A 24,521-nucleotide genomic window follows, 5' to 3' on the forward strand; every position below is an offset into this window, starting at 1 on the left:
TACCGCCCGTTACATAAACAAATGTGGTTACTACGTGTATGTCAGACTACAGGAAGTATTCCTTATCACTTTACCCTGTAGTATCGCTCGAGTTCCCCGTCAGAATTCTGAATTATTACTACATACGTCTTACAGCTTAACACGGTAGACAACGATGTTTTACTTATGGTAACCACATACAAATCTGTATACACTTTGGTGTGTTGGGTAACGTTATGAATTTGAGAAACTTTCGGTGTATATAGTAACGTAATGAATCTGTATACATTTTTTTAGGTAATTGTTTAATCGGTATAAACTTTTGGTGTTTTTGGTAACGTAATGAATCTGTATACACTTTTGGTTTGTCGGATAACGTAATGAATCTGTATACACTTTTGGTGTGTATAGTAATTTAATGAATCTGTATACTCTTTTGGTGTGTGTGGTAACGTAATCAAGCTGTATACACGTTTGCTGTTTAAGGTAAAGTAATGAATCTGTATACACTTTTTGTGTGTGGGGTATTTTAATAAATTTGTATTCCCTTTTTTTGTGTGAGACACGATTAGTGTGTTGGGTAACATTATTAATCTGTATACACTTCTGCTGTACCGGTTAATGTTAATAATCTGTATACACTAATTGTGCATAGGGTAACACAAGGACTAGGTATGTGTTCACTCATTTACTTTACACATGTCCACAACGCCGTTGTCTTATCAGCAGATTATGTATGGGATCAAATTGTCAAATACCTGTCAAGTTTCATATATCCTTAAGCTGATTAACTCTATAAATCAGTAAATAATATTGAGTACCCGTCGCTTGAAAATATTTTCTGTCGATTTTCTATCTATGAAATACTTTTTTCCACGTTAATCCACTCTTGTATAGCTGTCACGTGCCAATGTTATGATCATGAGTACAATTAGTAGCAATATATATATGATTATATTTAAACTGTTCATGTAAGCCGACCGTATCAAATTTCAATAGAGGTGTTCATTGTTATATTTCTCCTCATATTGGTTGCATTAACTGTGTACATATATATATATTGACTAATCAATTTGATGTTGTGCCGATTCTGTGATTTTGGCACAAGTTTGATCGATTTTCTATGTGTTCTATCGTCCGGAAGAGTGATATCAGGTACCGATCTGTCTATAAGGTTAAAACCGCGGTAACCTGAATCACCAATCGCAATCTGTAATGTCACTTAAACCTGAGCTATTCGTCCTTATCTCAACTGTACATTATATACATATACCCCTGGTTTGAATTTTAGCTTATATGGCTTCGAATAATAATGGTGATCAGGATGTGTGAACCTATTTTGTTTGTTAGGTACGCAGAAACCTGGCATTTCGACAGGGTCTCTTTACCTACTCTACCGAGGTTTATCGCCTTTTAATGATTTATTTATTTTATCGGGAAATAGTTCAATAGTGTCACTACTGGCCTTTTGATAGTCTCCTGGATAAGACCACGGTACTACTTCACATGTAAGGGTTGAACGTTACCATTTCAATGTGTGTAGATAAAACGGGTTATTTAAGGCAGGGCATGGTCGAGGTTAGATATATGGAATGAGGCAGAGTTACAACCGGACGGACGTCATACCTGTATAGTCAGTATGAAGTAGAAAGTAAGTACTATGACCTGTCACCTCCTTTCCAAGACCAAGTTACTGAAACATTTTAACTGGCAGTTTAGACTTATCTCTGATAGCAGGTATTCTAATATAGGATTCCGTATATTTCTGACTGGAAGGGATCAAAATAAACCTATTTATAATGTAGAACGTTCATTATAACGGCAGCCAATGAAAATAAATCATTGACCGTATGGGGATTTTGGATTGTCACTCAATTTTGCTATCGGCTATTAGTCTTTGCGGTTATTTAGGTGACGGTGTTGAACTGTTTGCTAGCTGCTACCCATCTGGGAAAACATGTCTTGTACTAAGATCCATACCGTATAAAAATTCACATATCATGTATCAATATATGTTTACAACATAGGCGGGATATCTTTTCCTAGAAGGACTTAATATTATTTAAAGCAATGTTTATGTGTGAGGACTATTTGCCTCATAAACATGTATCTATCACATTATTCTGTTTACGAAGTATGTCATGCAGGATAGTGTTAGGGATTCCTATACTTACATTGTGTACATATGATATTGAAGAACCACTAAGGAAAGAGACTAAATATTACAACAGTTATGAAACAAGTTATTTTGCTGTCCCGTATGTTAGCGTGGGGGGTCTTAATGTAGGAGGAAACCAGGGTATCCAGAAAAAAAAACGTGGTCGGACAGGTTACCCATACCTTTTAACGTTCGATCGCGGAATCGAACCCTGGCCACCTCGGTGAACGGCGAGTGCGTTATCCATTGCGCTAACTGACCACCCGCAAAATTGGTGATTCGCTTTTGTGCACTTAATTTGGACACAAATGCAACCGAAATACATGTGTTGTACCCAATGCAACGTTTAAAATATTTGTATTTGCTGTCTACCTAAAATATTTTGGTTTCCTAGTTCCTCGCTTTGCAATACCTCACTTCCGGCCTTAGTGTTGAGAATTCCTCTCAGTTGGGAAGGAAATAAGCTCTGTCCTCTTGCCGGGACTGACCAAATTTATTACATATGGCAGCTGCTGTTCCTTGCTACATGTTTCTGTGTAAACATTCAGCATTTAAGGGTAATCCCATCAAAGGATCGTTTTGAAAGACATGCTCGAGCAAGGTTGCTCCCACGTTTTCCTGGTTGTTTTATATTGATGTGTCTGTCTTCTTTGAAAATTGGGCACCTTAGAGTAGTTTCATTGAAATTTACAGGAATGGTGTTACATCAATTTTTTGTTATATTAATAATTATGGGTATGCAATGCAATGGTATTGGTCCAATTACTAATCTCTTTGTTGGGTTTACTTATCTTAGACATGTATATATATTCTAATGGAAATCATATATAGAAAGTTTAATTTATTATCTGAAGACGTATAATTCCCCGAACACCTTGTATTATTTTCTTACACTTTGCCAGTGGTCGATAAAAACATGTTCTGTTTCTTCGTATGTTGCCCTAGTTATAACAATTTTGAGTTCAAATTGTGCTTCGGTATTTTCTTCAATACATCACATCTGGCTTCATGCAAGTGGTGTTTGTCTAGCCATTGACTTGAGTACATTTACACTGCATGTCACGTCACACAAAATTTATTACATATGCTTTAAACTTCTGTCTGAGTTTAGTTGCAATATTTAAAAATTTATTGTCGCGGAAATTTAAAACATCCAAAAGTGTCTTGATTGGTTAGACATCTGCAGTACAAGATGTTTTTTAGTATTGCAGCATTATTTCTGGCATGTCATCGCCATGATGTCGTACCTTATAATGCTTTCCTTGTGATGGAGAAATGTATATAAATACATCTATTTTAGTGTCATGGAGACAACCTGTCGAAATGTATAAATTGAACAGCTAGTATTTTATAACATAAGAGTAAGAAGGAATGTATTGTAAGTTATACTACGGAAATCGAAATTTTCGCGGTGTCGAAATGTTCTCGTTTTCGCATTGCGAAAATTGAGCGAAAATATACACACGCGAATACTTATTTATAGATGATGAGAAATATAGATAATTAAAATAGATAAAAATCCTGAACAATTGCAAACACGAAACTGATCAGTTTACAGGGTCAAAACGCGAAATTTCCAAAGACGAACATTTTTATTTTTACAGCAGATGAAACCGAGTTTGTTTATATAGATTTACAGTTTGTAATGTTGCATGTGACAGCTCAACTTCAAAGTAAGTGCATCTGTCTTTAACACAAAGAACTGTACGGTAATCAGGAAGAAAATTCGCCAATAGAAATAAAACCAGGTGTGTTTTGACACGTGAGAATTTATAACATTAAAATTTGTACTTTTGACTTAAATGTTTATAACAATAGGGACCGCTATTTGTATGATAAGTGCTAATGATAATATGACCTTCATAATAAAACAGACCTCGTGCGGTTTTCTTTTCTTCACTCGTGAATGAACGTGGCAGTAGTGACCTTGCTTAAGGGATAGCGTGCTACAGATCATTTACAAATAGAGCTATCGAAATGTTAGTGTGTATGTGTCTGAAGGTAGGTGGTCAGGGCATACGTCCGATATCTGGGGCACGTCAGGTCTAGATAAACCTGGATTTATGACGGCTGTTGACGACAGTTCAATAAAAACATGTCGTTTGGAGTAGCTGTAAGTGTGGCTCATAAGTACCTCACAACACGTCATAAGGCTCGTGAAGATCTGGGTGACTACCTCGAACTCTTCGTCTTGACTTTAAACCTGCGCCTGGTATCCAAACTAAACAACGTCCACTACAACATAAGATGATAGCATGAATGCAGGATTAGACTATGCTATTAGTATAAACTTTATTTATTTTACAACAACTATGAAACAGGTTATTTCAGCTTATATTAATCACTCTTGTTGGCCCGGGTGTTAGCGCGCTGAGGGTCTAAACGTGCGAGAAAGGAGGCCCCGGAAAAAACCCACGTAGCCGGCCGACAGGTGATTTCATACCTTTTCACATCCGATCGAGGAATCGAACCCCGGCCGCTTTGGTGAAAGGCAAGTGAGTTTTCCACTGCACTACCCGACCACCTGACTATGATATTACAACAAAATACGATTCCTATGTGTCCAACCTAAACTAAGTCATAATTTTGCTATTTTTCTTATTTCATTAGTAAACTTAGTTTCTAAACGGATATTTTTTCCTGAAACTGGAAACTCAATTCATACTCTACACAGATAGTGGTCTTTTTGATGTCGTATTTAACGTCCAGTGTCATTGTGAAACGAAACAACAGGTTATAATTAACTACGAAAAAAACATAGACCACCGGCAATAAGTTTATCACTTGTAAGCTAATTAGTTCTGTCAACATAATTTAACTTATTAATATGAGAAGTGACGTGTTGTGAGTTCAGACTAATTTGCAGGATGTGTAGCATATTTGAATACAAACTCTTGACGTAAGGTCATCGTGAAGGCCAGTGTGCATGTTTACCTTTTATTTTCCTAATACCAGTTAGTGCATATTTCACACCTGTGCATGTTTCACACCTGCACTAAATTTAAAGGTGTTGATTCGTTTTGAAGAGATAATTGTTTGCATTCACAAATTCACGTTTGTCTAGATATCACGAGCTTTGAAATCCAGAAGTGCACTTGCATAACACTGTTTTTAACACACTAATCACCAGTACCAGTTGGTCCCTGACTGTGAAACAGGACGTATCTTTTTTTTTAATTCAGCCGAGATTGACATATAATTTCCAGTTCAGGGTCATATGGCAAGGACTTAATATACAGTGTTTTAGGTCCTTGCCATGTGTATACACAAAAGACTTCACTTCAAATGAATTATTTGTAATGTCCCTTTTTAACCAAAACGTAATAACATTACATCAACCATGTATTTTTTTTTGTTTTACTCTAAAATGGATTTCCGTGTTCGCGACGAATATGCATTCTTTTATTTGGGAATAATAATATGATTATTGTGTATTTATTTGCATTTTCACTAACCTATCAGCCCCAAGGACACCATAATATACGCGAATAATAGAGGGTATTTATCATTATTTTCTCTCACACGAGCCTTGTTGATTGTCTTTATCAATTATCTCAATTTTCATTCATCTGAGCGTAATTAAGCGAACACATCAAACAAACAGGATTACGTAAGAAATGATCATGCAGTAAGGTGCGTCAAGAAAACAGTATTAATAAGAATGTTTTTACTGTATCTTTTATAATACACTTGTCAGCGAACTGTTTACAGAGAAGGACACCGAAAGATTGCATAACAATTTGTGTATAATTCTAAAACCAAAATCAGGGTTAAATCAAACATAATACTGTTGATATATTTTGGCAGCTTTCATTACATTTTTTTAGGACAGCTAAACTTTGTATAGAAATATTAAGGTATGGGAATTATTATATATGCACATCATCACAAATAAATAACACCCAAGTTGCTTTTGTTTTTCAAAAAAATGTATACTATTTAATACACGTAATACATCCCTCCACTGATAGTACTTTTGAATACCTGGCATGGAAATGCTCAAAAGGTTTCTGTTTAAGGACAAACGTTGAGTTTTCTAGCATCACCGATGAGTTCTAGAAGTATTTCATTTTTAGCATGCTGTATATATTACCAAATGTTAAAGGTGTAGTCCTGTGTGTGTCGTGGGTTCATCTCTGACGATAGAAGATGGTAGACTCTGGGCTTTTTTATTTCTTTGACCCCGAGGTTTGCTGGTAACTTGATGACCACTAGTGTCGCCGCTTTTAAGTAGTGGCATTAATCGAAATATACACAAATTACGCGTTATCAATTTGAAGAAACTCACCTGTATACTTCTAATTTATTAAATTAAGGTATTTTACGCACCTCCCCTTCTGTTTCAACAGTATTTTAGACTAATATGAATGTCCAACGTTTCGGCTCTTACCATCACCGATGTGTCCGATACAGATGAACAGTTGTATGGTGCAGTGTAGTACACTTGGCATGCTGTATGTTAAAGATGCAGTCCCTTGTTTGTCTTGAGCTCATCCTTTAAACAGATTTTTAAAGATTTATTATTGTAATCATTTTCGATATCTCTACATATTAAAAATGTTAAAATGACATGTAAACAACAAGATAATAAACAAATGAGTGCAAAAAGGACTAGTGTATAACACTACAGACTAACGTCACATCCACCTCATAACATCCCACGCCATTACATCAACTGTAAGTACGTCAGCCTGTAAAAATCACGACAGTAGAATATTTACAACGGTGATCATTATAAACGATATGCGAGTACACGTGAACCACACCCAAATTTAAAGGTTGCCAACATTTTTGTCATACCACAGCAATATACATATAAAAATACATAACGTTAAGATACACGTAGACTAACAATGTATAAGCAACGTAATAATGACAGTACTATTTACCATACAGAATACCCTTACAACCTCGACAATAAGACTTATTTGAAAATAAGCCGGCTTTGAAAGTGAGCGTGGAGTGACTTGCAGTCAAACATAGCTAGCAAATAAGCCGTATACGAAATATGCCTTGGGATCCAAGTATGACCCATATTTTCCCTGTCAGCCTACATAGTTTTACAGGTAATGACCACATTACATTATCTGTTATTGTAATAGTTTGATGAAAACTGTTTAAAATGATATTTTCCATGACTAAAAATAAGCAATGTATGGCTCCATGAAAGCTAGGGTCCACGTCCCGAGGCTGGGTACGTTGACCCTCCGTGCGTGTAGGATCATTTCGGGGTATGATTGTCGCGCACTGGGTGTCAACGTAGCAGAAGGCTTACACAGCCTGATTGCCGTGGGTTGCGTCTCGTATCACTTTGGGAAGACGATCCTGGTGGTTGAGCAGGGGTTGGAATCACTCACGAACTCTTGATAGGAAGTATACATGGTTCGACATTCTGCAACATACTACTTTGGCTTCGGACTCTAGGTAGACGAGTAGTAATATGTGCCCTCTCTCACTAATCGACTGGTCACGCTGATCCCTTGGTATCCATACTTCCAAGAAGGCGTTGGCTTAGGGTCAATCGCTAGAGTATACTCTTACGAGTAGTATGAATACTCTTACGAGTATACTACTCTGTGTATCCCTGACACTTTGACGCCGGGTATCCGCTTTCAATCACCGACCAAACACGCAGACAAATCATCCACCAAAACCACAGAAAAATCTTCAACTTTCCCACGGTTATTGGTGATGTCCTCTACTCAGAGCGGCAAAACCTCAGCATATCTGTCCCCTCTCCTTTTGAGGAAGGGCATTCAAGGCATCGCTGGGGATGTGAAATCCGTCAAACCGTTGGGGTCTGGCGATCTTCTCATCGAGGTTTGTCGCCGACAACAGGCGCTAAATCTCCAGAGTACGACCAGTTTGGCAGTGTTTTGATGGGAATCACAAAATTGTAAGTTTAAATTACTTTTGAAACAGATGTGGATGCGTTGCGTAAAACTCATTACTTGTAATATTTATATATACAATTGCATGCAAAGGAAAATCACCTTTATGTCTCTGCCCTTATAATACATTTCTATCAAAATACAGTTTTATAGATTAAATAAATATGTATAAGTTGCTATCAAAATCTTTTTACCTCGTAATTTCAAACTACAAATAGCAATATTGTGATCCATTTCACCACCATTTTAAGCATCCTTGATATCCAGGGGTTATGCTCACTTTAGCTTTCTACACCCCTGGAATATGTCATAGCAAAATCGAAGGCTCAGTGTGCACCGTCTTGTGGATGTGACGAAAAAAGACTTGTTTGATCCTTTGATGTGCATCAAAAGAATCTCGCGGTCGCGTAACGGTAAAACTTGTTGGCATTGAAGTCGATTGTCGCTCCTCTGTTATCTTCTAAGGACAATTATCAGCCTAGTGATTGGTCAGGTTTTTTTACCTTACACCAATCAAATAGCTAGCCGGGTGCCTTCAATTTCGCTTTGACATATTCCAGGGGTGCAAAGAGCGAACGTGAGAGTAACCATTGGATATCAAGGATGCATTTTAAGAACCTTTGTCAAAGTTTCAATTGATCAATTGAAAAAACAAACCTGATTTTCAAAGAATTTAAAAGTTTTAAAAGTATACAAACTTTTTACTAATTTCTCTATTTCATTAAAGGGTTAACTAATATTAGAAACATCGTTCACTATTTAAAAGCGAAAAAGAAAAGTATAGATATGCTGAGGAGTTATTTGGTCACCGGGCCTGACTGCCCCTCCCCTTTTATACGACGTTCAGTGAGTGCAAACCTATTCTACTTGGTAGGACTTAGTTCAGTTGGATCAATGAGGTTATTCAGGTAAAGCCAACTCCTATTTGTGTTGTATTAAACGAATGAAATGTTGAGCTCGAACGGTGCAGAACGAATGATAAAAAACATGCACGTCTTTTTGATCTAGCAGGGTACCTGGGTATGTTTGATGTATATAGGTGTGTTCGGTGAATGGACGTGTGAAACTCAGTGTGTATCTATTTATGATATGGGTCAAAGAAGTGTTATAGACGGTAAAATTCTATATAACATTATTTAGGATATGATAGATATACATCATTATGATAGATATACATAGATATAGGTGTGTCTGGTGAATGGACATGTGAAACTCAGTGTGTCTGATCTATCTTTTTACGATAGATATACATAGATATAGGTGTGTTTGGTGAATGTCTATATAGAGCACAGTTCTTGTATTTAGGTGTGTTTGTTTTATATGGATGCGTTGCTGATATACCCATATTTGTATCCTATGTAACTAAATCCATCTAGATAAGTATCTGAGGTTTCTAGATAAGTATATATGGTACAATGAGGTATCTAGATAAGTATCTGAGGCATCTAATGTGTATCTGATGTATCCAGATGTGTATCTGTTGTATCTAGATGTGTATTAATTGTATCTAGATGTGCACCTTGGGTATCTATATGTGTATTTTGGGTAGCTGGATGTGTATTTGTTGTATCTAGATGTGTATCTAGATGTGTGTCTGCTGTATGAAGATATGTATCTGGTGTATCTAGATGTGTATTTGTTGTATCTAGATGTGTATCTTGAGTATCTAGATGTGTATCTTGAGTATCTAGATGTATATATGGGGTATAGGGATGTGTATCTGGTGTACCTTGTTTTATATTGATGTGTTGCTGATGTACCCAGATTTGTATCCTTTGTAACTAACTGCATCTATATAAGTATACGAGGCTTCTAGACAGGTATATAGTGTTTCTAGATAAGTATATGAGGTATGTAGATAAGTATCTGAGGAATTTCAAGTATAGATGGTGTATCTGGATGTGTAACTGTTGTATCTATCCAGATGTGTATTTGTTTTATCTGGATGTGTATCTGGTGTATCTGGATGTGTATTTGGAATATACGGATGTGTATCTGGTGTATCTGGATGTGTATTTGAGATATCCGGATGTGTATGTGTTGTATCTAGATGTATATCTGAGGTACCTAGATGGATATCTGTTGTATCTAGCTGTGTATCTGGTGTATCTGGATGTTTATTTGGGATATCCGGATGTGTATTTGTTGTATCTAGATGTGTAACTGGTGTATCTGGATGTGTATTTTGGATATCCGGATGTGTATTTGTTGTATCTAGATGTGTATCTAGATGTGTATCTGGGGTATCTGGATGTGTATTTGGGATATCCGGATGTGTATGTGTTGTATCTAAATGTGTATCTGATGTATCTAGATGTGAATGTGTTGTATCTGGTTGTGTATATGTTGTATCTAGATGTGTATTTGTAGTATCTAGAGGTGTATCTTGGGTATCTAGAAGTGTATATGGGGTATATGGATGTGTATCTGGCGTATCTGGATGTGTTTCTGAGGTACCGAGATTTGTATATGTTATATCTATATGTGTATCTCAAGTATCTGGATGTGTAACTGTTGTATCTAGATGTGTATCTACGGTATATTGGTGTGTATCTATTGTATCTATATCTGTATCATAGTTGTCTGGATGTGTATATGCTGTATCTGAGGTCTCTAAATGTGTATCTGAGTTAATCTAGATGTGTATTTGTTGTATCGAGATGTGTATCTAGATGTGTATGTGTATCTAGATGTGTATATGAGGAACCTAGTAGATGTGTATCAGAGTTTATCTAGATGTGTATTTGTTGTATCTAGATGTGTATCTAGATGTGTATGTGTATCTAGATGCATATGTGTTGTATCTAGATGTGTATTTGTTGTATCGAGATGTGTATCTAGATGTATATTTGTTGTATCTGGATGTGTATCTGTTGTATCTAGATCTGTATATACGATATATAGATGTGTATTTGTTGTATCTAGATGGGTATCTTGTATCTTATGTATCTAGATGTGTAATGGATGTAGCCATATATGCAACTAATATATCGTGACATGTACCTGATGTATCTGGATGTGTGTCTGTTGTACAAGATGTGTACCACGTGACCATATATTTGTATGTAAGTGTGTCTGAGGTATCGGGATATATCAGGTTTGTAATAAGATTTGTATACAGGTGTGTGACAACGATCTTCACTCGGTTACATTAAGATGCATTGCACCGGTTTTCTTTTTCCTGTTAATTTTAAATCAATATATGAAATGGCATTACCGAAACGATCAATTTCAGATAAAACCCCGAAACACATGTACAAGTATCCCAAATTGAAATGTATATTCATTTGTGTCAGAGACTTTGTGCCTTGTACCTGATAACCTTTATTTATACGAAACTAAACTCTTATTCTTTGACAGCGTGTTTCCCCATATGTATCAGGGTTAAATTGTCGTTTTAATGACAATATAACAAATGTGAGTCTGAGGTGAAGATTTTAACAAAACAGGGAGTTGCCCTCGGTAAAATTGCTTTATTGGACAAAGAGCCAGCAATGCTGATCCATCCTATAAAATGACCTTTGATGGGGGATTAAGTAGCAATAAGCTCTCAATAAATAATACATTACTGTCTTTGACAAAGCAGTAGTAAGCGGTCGATATGTCATAAATGAAGCGACATCGAAGGAGCTTCGTGGCAGGCATTTCACGTGGGAAGTAAGAGTGTCATCTGGCTTTGCTAAATCTGACTCACGTGACAAAGGACTAAAACGTAGAAGGTACAATTAGCTTTCTGTACTCATTCTATGAGCAAATCTTACATAAATCGACGAAAGGTATCAAAAATAAATCATTAACTTGAATCTAATTTCCATAAAATAGCTTTCACGTCACTTTATTTTTATAGATATTGGAACTTCAGATTCATATGAATTATAGAATGGATGAAGTCAAATAGAGAAAATACGTCGTATACATAATTCATTACATCAAATGATGCGGCTTGTAATAAGTTTTTAACTATATATCACGCTGAGCTATGTGTTACTTAGTGTAACCTATGCGTACTAAGTAATGTTATTGGCTAAGACCAACCCGTGACAAGCTAGTTTGACTTCCGACCATATATGATGTCAACAAATACGTGACGTCATATGCTAATCCGCGGCCGCGAAAAAGGCATGCCGAAAGGAAATGTTTCCGATTTTGCTTAATAAAACGACAACACAAATGCTGAATAAGTTATGGTAAAACACAATTCCATAACTCGTGACATTAGTTTAGCATATCTTTCGAACCATCGATATTTAGTTTTTTGAAATTAGAAAATAATCTTTCTTGAAATTTTTAAAATGAAATAAGTCGAGTTAGATAATATGATTTCAAACCCGTCACGCGTTTAGGAATTTCTATCGAACATGTGATGTATGTATTATTCAGTGTTATAACAATCATTTTCTATATGTGTAACATGTGTAATAACCCACATTATGACGTCATAAGTAACATTCGATGACATAGTGAATTCTCGGCGAAAAGCAAATGTATTGTTTTCCCATTTTTTTCAATAAATGGTTCTGTGTGTGATAAAATCAGTCATATAACATACTTCTGTAAATTATGTGATAAAAGAAAGATCAATCTTTTCTGCATTTGATATGACTTATATGAAACATACTGAAGCTCATACAATGAGAGTCGTATAGTTAGGGACATTGTTTGAAATCATCTATATAAGTAATATAATTTATATGAGGATCATCGTAATGTACGTAAATGTAGTACACTCTATCGGATTTATAGACTTCCGTGTATCTGTTAGAGCAATTTTAGTGATATATTGCGTTGTGGAACACGCATCAGATTCTGAGATTAAATTTTTTTGATATTGTACACAGCCATTCATTTAATAAAATAAACTGTTTTGTGACCATGCTGTTGAAAAACATTTAACTTAGTGATAAGATCATGAGTTTTTCACGTTAACCTGACGGTGGCATTGATATATCTTTAAAAGCAAACTTTATTTTTTTTGCAACATTTATGTAACAAGTTATTACAAGTTATATTAATCACTCTTGTTGGCCCGGATGTTAGCGCGCTTAGTAAAAGGCGAGTGCCTTATCCACCCTAATTGATATATCTTTGTGACGTCAACATTTAAAAGTCGTATATGTGAAATCGAATGGTATTTTATATAGTTTTTTTTAAGATAAAATCATTCATACTGATCAACAAGGAAGTAGATAAACAATTGGGCGTGACAGAATTCTAAATTGAAAGAAAAATAGATTTATTAAGCCTACTCTGTCGCAAAATACTTCATTTGTGCGGTGCTTGACTATATTTTGAATTGGCCGCATTAAGGCAATAAGTGTTGAGCAAGTTTGTGCTTTATTTTATTCACTAAACCATATCTCTAATACTACAGCAAAGTATATAGCGGCGGAATATTATCTTTGACGTTCGTCCATTGTTATTGTGAAGTTTATTTCATAAAGGACGTCATTAATTAAATCCGGTTGCAATATTATGACAGAACGATCATCTATGCTTTGACCTGATATTTATTTAAGGTTATATCACACACATGAACACACGCGTACACACGTGTACTGATACTGTCTACACGATCATAGGCCAATTGCTATCGTGTCAGGTTTGATCACCAAATAAGTATAGTTGTATGTGTCTTATAGGCACACATACAAATCACTTATACAATGCATGTGCCAAACAGTTAGCAAAACCGCAATAATGGATTGCCTGATGCGTGAAGGCCATACGTCCATGTCCCTTGTGATACATTCTACTGTAATCGACATCCATACCTGTACGTGCTTAAACCAATAAGGTATTGATATACATATATGTACGCCCTATACTGGCCCACCACACATAGGTGCAAAAAAAACGTTAACATACATACCGATACACCAGGATATGTACATGTGTGTAGTGTAGTGTTCCCGTTAACACATTCACGTAAATCATACTTACCTCAACAAAATGTTAATTCGCTTATACAAATAAACAGTTTTTTGACATTATCTTACATTGTGTTTCCAATTTTGTATTAAAAAATAGCATATTCAGAGTCACTGTATATATTTTGTGAGTATTGACTGGGTTTCATTTAGTCATGTATTTGGTGGCAACAAGATGTTCCTATAATGCATGCTTGAAATATTTTACACCTATATATGTGTGTATTAATAAGGTAAACTCAATCTACTAAACATCCAGGATCTTTTGACAACAGTTCAAATGACCCAAGTTAAAATGCAATCAGTTTGTGCTATCGACTAGTTCTATGTGTGGTGGAGTATTTATTTATCCCCCACTAACGGTGAGATATAAGGTTATGGTAGATATGAACTTGAATCGCCGTCACCCAACCGTCCATTGATCTATTTGCAGGTCCTACATCGAGCAGATAAGTTTACACAAATGTCGTCTGCTAGTGAATCACGTGACTCTCAATCCTCGGGCACAGCGCCAAAAATTGTTCCATTAGGATATTCGGCCCGGGTGCTGTACACGTTCCTCCCACATGAGAACGAACAGACGGAAATATTCGTCTCTGAAGGTGAAACTGTCCAACTGGAATACGAGGTGGGTACATGGGTGTTCGTAACATCGGCGGAGGGTGAATCTGGCTACATTCCTGCGGACTTCTGTGTACCTTTAACTGGTGAAAATAGCCACTCTACCGAGAATACTACGTCAGGATCGCTCACTACAGTGGAGCCATTGAGCTCTATTGGCAAGCATGAAACCATAAAGGACACCTTGATTGGTGTTTCACAAACACCAGAAGACAAACCGGATGTGTATTCGGTAGAGGATAAGATATCAGGTGATTCATCTGTAGGGATTATAGAACACGGGAGTAACATTTATACAAAATTCGGTCAGTTAAACAAAGTTCCAAAGGAGATTTATATTCCACGGGAGTCGATAAAACGCTCAAGCAGTGTGAATGTTTCAGACCCTAGTGCTGAAGCCGAAAGTGTTAATGGTGAAACGGTAGTAGCGACCTGTGATATATGTGGAAGCTACATCACTCGACTTCCCTCACAAGTTCAGGGTTTTCTCAAACTCAAAAGGGCTAAAGCCGATTTCCAATCACGTAAGCTACTTAGTGAAACACCAGCATATTCAATACAAGGATTACTATCGCACTTAAACACAGATCCTTCTGTCAGCCGTGAACAAGCTTATAGTAAAGGAATTAACCAAATTGAATTGGCAGAAAAATATGAACCAGCACAAAATATACTTGAAAATCTACGTACAAATTGTGAACAGTGCAATACTCTGAAAAATTATTTACAACTTCAAGGGGAAAGTTCAATGTCAACCGTTTATACGAATAATCGGGATCTGAAACTGGACGCGGCCAGTGACTCGGATTCTGAAGGAAGTGCAGAACGGAAGGATGACGTAAATGCACATGAGACCCCCAATAGGGTAGGTGCGCTTATGGAAAATGAACATGAGGAACATAGTGATGGACAGATTGAGAGTGATGACAATGATTCACCACCACCACTTCCAAACTCCTCTCCTCCTCCATTGATTGATCTCACGACGACCAGTGCTGATATGGAGAAGCCCGACAAGGTCGAGGCGGAAGTTGTACTGGGCAGACAGACGATCATTATAAACAGGTCGCCGGGGACGAGAACTCTCCCCGCCCTCCCTAAATATGACAGTAAGATGGCCTGGAACGACAAACCTCTGACCACGCCCTATGACCAAGTGTTCAATGCAAATCAAACGTTCTTTGATCCTCTTCTTCAGCATATGGGGAATCCGGATGAGGATTTCATGCGACAAGGTAGTAGGACTACTAGTGGGTTTGCTAGTTCAGAAGGCAGTGTAGAGAGCTCGGAACCTGACAAATTCCTTGGGGCTGACGGAAAGCTGTACGATAGTGAAAGTGACCTATGTGTTAAACGCGTTTCAGAAAGTTCTTATCCGTCCTCTGAGGAAGGAGCCAGACCTCTTAGTGGTTTGAGTGACCTAGCGTCTCCAACTGCGATATCCCCTGATGGGAACAATGTGGACCTTTTAGGGGGGTTTAGTAATTCTTCCATGAGTGATCAAGACATACTAGTGCCTTCTGTAAAACTATCGAATGACGATGTGTCTGAACGGACGCTTTACACTAGCTCATCTTTGGACGAACATATGATTTCAGCAAGCCGGAATGTAACGAGTGCTAACGATGCCGTAATAACAACGCTAGAACCCGACAGAAACAGCAATGGTGCTAAGTCTGAAAATTCTCATAGCAGCAAAACGTTACCGGCCACACCAAAACATTTCGACTTCAGGGCGAACCTAATGGTGTTGGGAAATCGCCCCAAGATACCAGCATTACCAAATAAGCTGATGGTTTCTCCAGCTCTTCGGACGCGGCAACACACTACCACGGCCATGGTCAGTTCTGTGAATAATAACAAACGTGAAGAAGAACCTAGAACGAAGATCCGTCCCTCTATCATCACTATTGCCCCTCCTATGGGTGACAGAATGGTAGTGGCGAGACGACAACAACCTGCCACGCCTGTACGGACCAATGGTAAATATCAACAAGGAACACATTCTCATTGTGCTGTAGTTATATAAAGTAACTTTAAAGACTTTTCATCCTCATTTTCATTCATGATAAATTGTTACACAACACGATTTGAAAATTTTCAATTTCTTAATCTAAAAAAATAATTACATAACACGTAGTACTACTTACACTTAAATGGAACTTTTTTTTATCGGTTAACACATTTACCATTTAAGTTCCTTTATTCAAGGTAGTTCCATCTTTTTAATTAACTTGCGCCGTGACCATCAATTCATATCTCAACGGATATTATACTTGTCTATTATGATTCGACGTAAACAATGACTACTTAATACCACTTTCACCACAATTACCCTTTATCGAATTTACACTGATGTTCTTATATTTCTGACCAGTTGAAGACTGACATCAATAGCCATCGCAATATCCTTTGGCGATAAAATTATTTTCAGAATTGTTCCTTGAAATGTTTATTAACGTATTGTACAACCTCATATTATAGTGCTGTCCAATGTAAAAACAGCAGTAATCTCAATAGGTTTAAAGTCAGGATCAAATCTACTCTTTATATCTAAATCATGATCAAATCTGCTCTTTATATTTATAGTCATTACCAAGTCTACTCTTTATAATTAAAATCAAAATTAAGTCTGCTCTTTATATTTAAAAGTATGATCAAATGTACTCTTTACATTGAAAGTCATGTTTAAATCTACTCTTTACATCTAAGTTATGATCAAATCTACTCTTTATATCTAAGATATGATCAGATCTGCTCTTTTATCTTAGTCGTGTTCAAATCTACTCTTACAAATAAGCCTAAATACGTACATCATCAGAACACAAATATGCGTTATTTGGCTCTTGACATTTGTCTTTTAGCAGAGCATTCTGATTTGTACAAGAAATAAAAAATGAAAGAATTGTCGATTTACGTCCCCTCAACACAGTCACACTCTGACCCAGTCTTTAGGAGGTAGGTCTTGGTGGGAGGAAATTATGTAAAAAGAACAGGACTCTCTTTTAATCTGAGCACATTGTTTTTCTGGTAGCACAAGACCAACTTTCAGTAGATGCATTCCTGTCTGCAAGTCCTTTTGATTTAATTACAGTTAGTCATAATAATTTAATCCCCAAAATATTTTGTGTGCTCTATATTGATCACAATGTATCATTAGTTCAAAGTATAATAACAACTAATATTAAAACAAAATTAAGTACAAAATCTATCTCAAAATGTTACAAACGAAATCGAAGAAACATCAAAACCTAAGGAAAAGAGCCATTTCGAAAACCTTTTTAAAAACTAGGTGTCAAAACTAGATATGTTCAAAAAGAATTAAATTGTAAGGGCTTTAGAGCAAGTTTGAAAAGCATCTTTTGACATTTACCATACAAGATTCCCAAAACATAAAAATAGCATTACATTTGTCTCCAGAATTAGTTTTATTATTCCCAGCGTTAGCTTGAATAGTAGTTGCACAGACATTTAAACGCGGGTCCACAAACTTTCCAATTTAGAATCCTCTGTTAATTCAATGATTCTGTTGTTAATTGTAAAGTAGATCTTAGCACAGAGCATAATGTTTTAAATTGACAACTGGTATTTAAATTGTGACGTCAGAATTTAAAAAAAAAATAAAGACAGCTAAAAACAGCATGTAGCCGGTTTCCGTTCGAATGTAAAACTCTAACATACTTTATCCAACTCCGATTTCCACAAAAGGACATAGAAATAAGACCTGGATCCTTGTTCGCGGATGATTGACTGACTAGATATATACGACGTATGATTTGGTGTATTGAAATAGTTCTTACCAGTACCTCAATAACACAAACAAATAGCTTGATAACTGATAGCGCCCAGTATACAATTTTGACATCGGGTGCGTTTTAATATGGCTACGGTTTATAGATTCCTATAGATTAAAGTTTAACTCGCAGTGGTAATTACGATCGCATGGTTCAGGGTCATTGTACACGTGAACAATACACGCCAGGCGAGCCGTCCACACTCTGAATATTGGAGTTAAATAGAGCGAGATTTAATTTGTTAAATCGTGTTATCAAATTAAGCTTATATTTCGCATCCACTTATCTACACTCTGCTAGACTGGTGTGTGTAAAACAGCGTTTTGTATGCAACATAGTATTATCTACATTGTATAGGGAGTTTAGTTTTGTCTACACCATACTGGCTGATATAAGTGCAGTTTTCCCAGTATCACTATAGATTTCCTCTATACCGATTCATACAATGAAGGTGCAAGTAATTGGTAAAAAAAATCGTAACACCCTGGAGCTAACTGCAGTGATCATTGCGGGAGGAAAAGGTCCCCCAATTCGTGATGACTGGTTATTACTATCTAACTCTCATTAAATAATTTCCAAATTCTTAAAGACACTTTGTAAACCATGTCTTTGGACCATTTAAAAATCAAACCAGCTTGAATTACTATCTAACTCTCATTAAATAATTTCCAAATTCTTAAAGACACTTTGTAAACCATGTCTTTGGACCATTCAAAAATCAAACCAGCTTGAATTATATAAACATGCTTATCAACAATCATTCGTAGGAGAATCTCTCTATCAGGCACCATTCAATACGGTGCAAGCAAAGAAGTCATCCTTTATGTATATGTTTATTATTAACAGAATCGGAACAGCAGATCTTGTAAGAAGATAACATAATATTCTAAATACTATCTTAGATACACTTATCATGACTGGAATATGACAGGTGCATGGCAAAGGTGCGGTAAACTGCAGAGACATTTTCCCCAAAATGTTATAAAATCTTATTTGTGACTGTTATGTTTCAGCCTAATCTGTCAATTATACAATAGTGACATTAACAACCTTCCCACGTATATTCAAGACTGTACTGCCAGGCACAGTGTATAAATCCACTGATAAAACACCCGGTATATTAATTGAGTAGTAGTGATTCGTATCTGTACACTTACCAAGCTGAATCGACCAGTAGTAAATGAACTTTAACTGACCTCGCGTACAATAGCCGTTTTCTATTCCACCTGATGAGAAACGTGGGCTGAGAGCCATATGTTGGTTTTCCACTAGTGTAACATTACGTTTTAATCCTTTAGAAACTGTTGTTCATGTTAACATTTTAAACGTATGGCAAATCTGATAAAGAAACACGTTCACTGAACATTACATTAAGCTTATTTGGTCAAGGGTGTAGCGTAGTGTGTGGATGTTCCCAAAGCACAAGTGGCACCCCGCGGAGCATGTTAGCCACGTTAAAGGTGATTGGAATGTGGTATTGAAATTTATTCTGCAAATATCCTCTAAATTTAGTTTAGATTTCAAGCATTGATAATATATGCCGAGGTTTTATTTTGTTAAATGTAAACATCAACATTTTTTTTTTTTTCAAAAGACTACCGTTTTGACCATGAATATTTATCAGCTTTGTTCATATTGGAAATACTTTATGGCTTGCGTCCAAACTGATTTTCGTTAAATGATCACTTATGAAACTCGATGCCTCTTTGAAGGCAATAACTACGATGCGAGCTCTTTTAATATAGATTTCTTTTTTGTATCATAACGCTAGATGTTCTTATTTACGTAATTGCATTACATACATTCTCTTGCTATCAATGTTTGTAAAACCTTGATTTTAAAGAAAACAATATCGTCCGATTATAAAAATAAGTGTTGGATACAATTGCTATTCTGTCCTTGATATTAGTCACATAGACATTCCGATAGGACATAATTGAGGTGAAGCGATAACGTAAGTGATCGACAAATAGGGTAATACATAGTGGTTACGTCTATGTTAACGTAATACTCCGTAAACAGATTAGACATTATGGTGAGCATAGCCTTATTCATTATATAAAACCACGTAATCTGATAGAACAGCTAACTGTATAAGATCATGCTTTCTTTATTACGTTACACATTGCATGACAAATCGTAATTGTTCTTTTGTGTGAACAATCTCATTGCACGTGTACATTAAAATGTTTGATGTTGTTTGTTGTCGTTCACATCTTCCTTCTAGTCTGTAACATGAAAATTGGAAACATAATTTCTCTGTTAAGTTATTTTATTTGTTCATACATCTTCCAAAGAAAACCTCGCGAAATTACAATGAAAATGACAAACAATACATTTTTACTGGTGAAATCTAAGGATTGGTTTAGAATAACATAATAACTACCTATTGATATCTTAATAGTTGACTCGATTAAAAATGAAACGGTTTGTGTCAAGTGTAAAATAGTAAAACACTAGTACATATCTCGGCACATATGACATATATTTACATTTATGTTCACACCATACAGTACAACGTATTACAATAAGTATACAGTGTCCATGTATTAACCATTACAGAGACACGCCATACAATATCCCTACAACGTATTACAATAGGTATACAATGTCCATGTATTTACTATAACAGTAACACACCATACAATATCCCTACAACGTATTACAATAGGTATACAATGTCCATGTATTTACTATAACAGTAACACACCATACAATATCCCTACAACGTATTACAATAGGTATACAATGTCCATTTAATTACTATTACAGTGACACACCATACAGTATCCCTACAACGTATTACAATGTCCATGTATGTCTACGTTTATATTCAATGTCCACCCAAACTGACTGTGTAGTTTTTTGGTCAGGGCGCAACACTTCTGATAGAGGTGGAGAAATTGAACATGTACACAAAATATTGACAAGCTTGTTTACACAACCTGAATTGAAATACACTATGTTGTATCATTAACATATTTTACTTCGTTATAGCTAGCTGCTAACATATTCCAACGTTCGTCGTTCAACATGAATTTTAAAAAGGGTGTAGCCGCCATTAACAAAAGCAAACAGCTCCCCGTAATAAATATTTGTATAAGGTAAACATCAGCCGTTTATTGATTTGGGTATACCAGTGTTGTTGATTTCCCGGCATATATATGTACATATGATATCCCGAACCCATTATGTGCCCAACTGATTAGCCTCCTTTAACAAAAAGTTATGGTGAAATAAAATCTAAAATTAGCTTCCTTGTACAAAAAGAAATGGTGAAATTAGCTTCCTTTTACCAAAAAAATAGTGAAATAAAATCCAAAATTACATTCAGTCTAAACATGTTCATGCTGGTGTTATCTTCGTATTTCTGTCAAAGCATATTTATGTTCAACTTTAAAGCTTTATTCTAGATTAAATAAAAAAGTTTGATATGAAAACAAATATTGAACACGAAAGTTCATACTTTGTATGTAATACACGTGACCAGAGTCAATGACTTTACTAATATGGCTGACTTAAGATATCAATGTTTTCCAAATATTGGCTGTTTGGTTCGTATTATTTATACATCACTTGTCGACCTTATGCACAAGCACTTGTCGCGTTTTAAATCAAACATATTTGCTAGACATAACACCCTTGGTTTTCCTTAAAATTCAAAGCAATACAAATAATAAAACTTTTCAATTCTCAAACATGCGTATGCCTTTGGGACGTATAACTAAATACCAGCTGTTTAGAATGCTTTGGAAGATCATGTCACGGAAAGTATATGATGTTTAAATAAGATCAGTAAAAGGTGTGGGTTTTTTTTTTTATATCAGATCACTAAAAGTGTATGGTGGTTATATTAAACCATTGAAAGTATATGGTGTTTATATTAAATCACTGAAAGTATATGGTGTATAATAAATAACTGAAAGTGTATGGTGTTTAAATTAAATCACTGAAAGTGTATTGTGTTTCTATAAAATCTTAACGTATATGATATATATAATATATATATAATATTTGTTTTGCTGTTATGTCATATATGTCATAAAAGCATGTCCATTGAGCAGTTTTAATACCTGGAACATGTGAAATGCGAATGACATTGAAAAAAACATCATAAAGAAAAAATACTCTCATATACAATCATTACTTATCGACATAATATATGTCTATTTTTATTAGACGTTTAAATATAGGCCAAGATCAAATTAGCTGATACTCTAACATATTCTTCATTTCTATTACAGCAGACCGACAGGACGAAAAAGACATTAAAAAGACTCTTCATGAACATTCTATGTCTCCGAGACGAACTAGTCAAATGCCTATGCGTGCACATCATTCTATTCATGCCGAGGCTGGTAAAGATTCTCGGCCAACAGGCAGGACTATTCTTGTGAAAAAACACAACAATCAAATATGGCGCCCACCAACAGGATCGCCAGAAGGGAGTGAAACACCAAGACCCTTCTCACCGTTTGGGGGGACGCTGCCACCCTCCAAAATCGGGTCAAAGAAAAAGGTTGTGGAAGTGTTTGTATGAATATCGCAGAATTGGTCATCCTGGCAGTGTTTTTTGTTATAACGAACCTGCATTGACCATTGGTGATAATGGTCGAGATCATTTACATGTTTCCTGCTTGTGTTTGGAAATATGAATGAAGATGCCAATATTTTACATTTAGACAGTATAAATTGTAAAGTTTCGAGCGTGCATAAATTATTTTATGACTTCGAGCTGATTAAACATCGACGTTTTCTATGCTTGAAATGATGATAATGGTTAGTTACGATAGTCAGCTTGCTATAAGGTGCACATGTTAATTAGTATCACTCCTGTTATTCAATGATTATATTTATGTATCTTTAAATTTAATAATTACATTTATTTTAAAATGTTCCGTTAGACCCGCCTCATTGTTAATATCCATGTTATTTCAACGGTTTTCACTAGGGTTGTATTGGGGATTGACAAAGTTTGCAGACAGTATACAGAATGATACTATTACTTTAGCTTACTTGTGGACAGCCTTACGTACATGTTTGTATACAATGATATGATGCACAGCATCAACCTTTAATTATGTGTTCCTAATATAAAGAGGTAAAGAACGACAAAAGTTCATCTTAGTTTACTGATTCAATAAAGTACTCGAGCATGTCTAGAAGAGAAAGTCATGTACTGGACTAATTTAATTTGAAATTTCACAACAATTCGTTGCGGCAAAATTGATAAAAAATAAAATGAAAGCACAAATGAGATCCATTTCTTTTACGTTTTAATTTAAAGCTATTTACAAACAGTAAATTTTGTATTTATCTTATTGAAGATAGTGAATTTTATATTTTATCTCGTTCTGTGAACATTCCCATATACCTTACTGCTGCAGTTAACATAGAGATACACAAGGAACAGAATTAAGCGATGTTATTTCAGGATAGGGCTTAGCAGTATACGTTTTTAACGTAGGATACTACAACTTAAACATAAATATAAAATAATGATACCTTTGATATACATTACTGTGATAGTGAATTAACAAGTTCCTTGTGAAATCCGGACCAAATTTTCACGTTTTGACTGTGATAACCATACTTTGGCAAAATTATAGAAATGTATATATAGATATATAGTGTTAAACTGAAGGCCAAGTATATTATGTTGATAATCATACAGCTAATTAGTATGAAAAGTGTTACATTTTGGATTTGTTATATTCAAATATTTATATATTTATTTGTACATACATATATATTTATTTGAAATTGGCTATATCAGTATAGCTTGTCAAGATGTGATGATATTATTATTATTACCCTTCCTCGGGCAATAAAACAAATCATTTCAAACATTTTATATCGTTCCATTACTTTGTTTATTTCATCTGTAACACTGCCGTTGTATTAATTTACATTTGTTTGTTTTTTCCGTCTTTACTTCCTAGCATTTCATTTTTTATACAATCTTTTAAGTCACATTTGAAGTAACCATCCTTTGTTTTGGCCCAAACCCATTGTATGTGTCCTAAACATGAGGCCTCCTGAGACAAACCACCAAACCATCCTAATCCAATTCAGTAAACTGCCAGAGAGTTAATTCTATGTTAATAATGTTGAACGTGTCACAAGGAGAACAAATGCGTCCTTAATTTAC

General features: G+C 35.6%; 1 protein-coding gene across 2 annotated transcripts; it reads left to right on the forward strand.

Moving 5' to 3' along the window:
• Nucleotides 1–1,566: 1,566 nt before the first annotated feature.
• LOC110457690 lies at nt 1,567–24,212 on the forward strand. Of its 2 annotated transcripts, XM_021509050.1 has the most exons (3): nt 1,567–1,630; nt 14,389–16,558; nt 22,615–24,212. In XM_021509050.1, the coding sequence occupies exons 2-3, from the start codon at nt 14,419–14,421 to the stop codon at nt 22,908–22,910; spliced, it is 2,436 nt and encodes an 811-aa protein (XP_021364725.1). In that variant the 5' UTR covers nt 1,567–1,630; nt 14,389–14,418; the 3' UTR covers nt 22,911–24,212. The 2 variants fall into 2 exon arrangements, with proteins under 2 accessions (XP_021364725.1, XP_021364726.1); XM_021509051.1 differs by lacking the exon at nt 1,567–1,630 and having other exon boundaries at nt 14,388–16,558.
• Nucleotides 24,213–24,521: the final 309 nt, after the last annotated feature.

This window comes from Mizuhopecten yessoensis, unplaced genomic scaffold (assembly GCF_002113885.1).
Source record: "Mizuhopecten yessoensis strain PY_sf001 unplaced genomic scaffold, ASM211388v2 scaffold9299, whole genome shotgun sequence".
NCBI classification, from domain to species: domain Eukaryota; kingdom Metazoa; phylum Mollusca; class Bivalvia; order Pectinida; family Pectinidae; genus Mizuhopecten; species Mizuhopecten yessoensis.

Excerpts from the sequence above, each read along its gene's own strand:
- LOC110457690 (XM_021509050.1), top strand. The coding sequence starts at position 14,419 with ATGTCGTCTGCTAGTGAATCACGTGACTCTCAATCCTCGGGCACAGCG. Across the intron at positions 16,559-22,614 it reads CACGCCTGTACGGACCAATG|CAGACCGACAGGACGAAAAA; the intron begins GTAAATATCAAC and ends TTTCTATTACAG.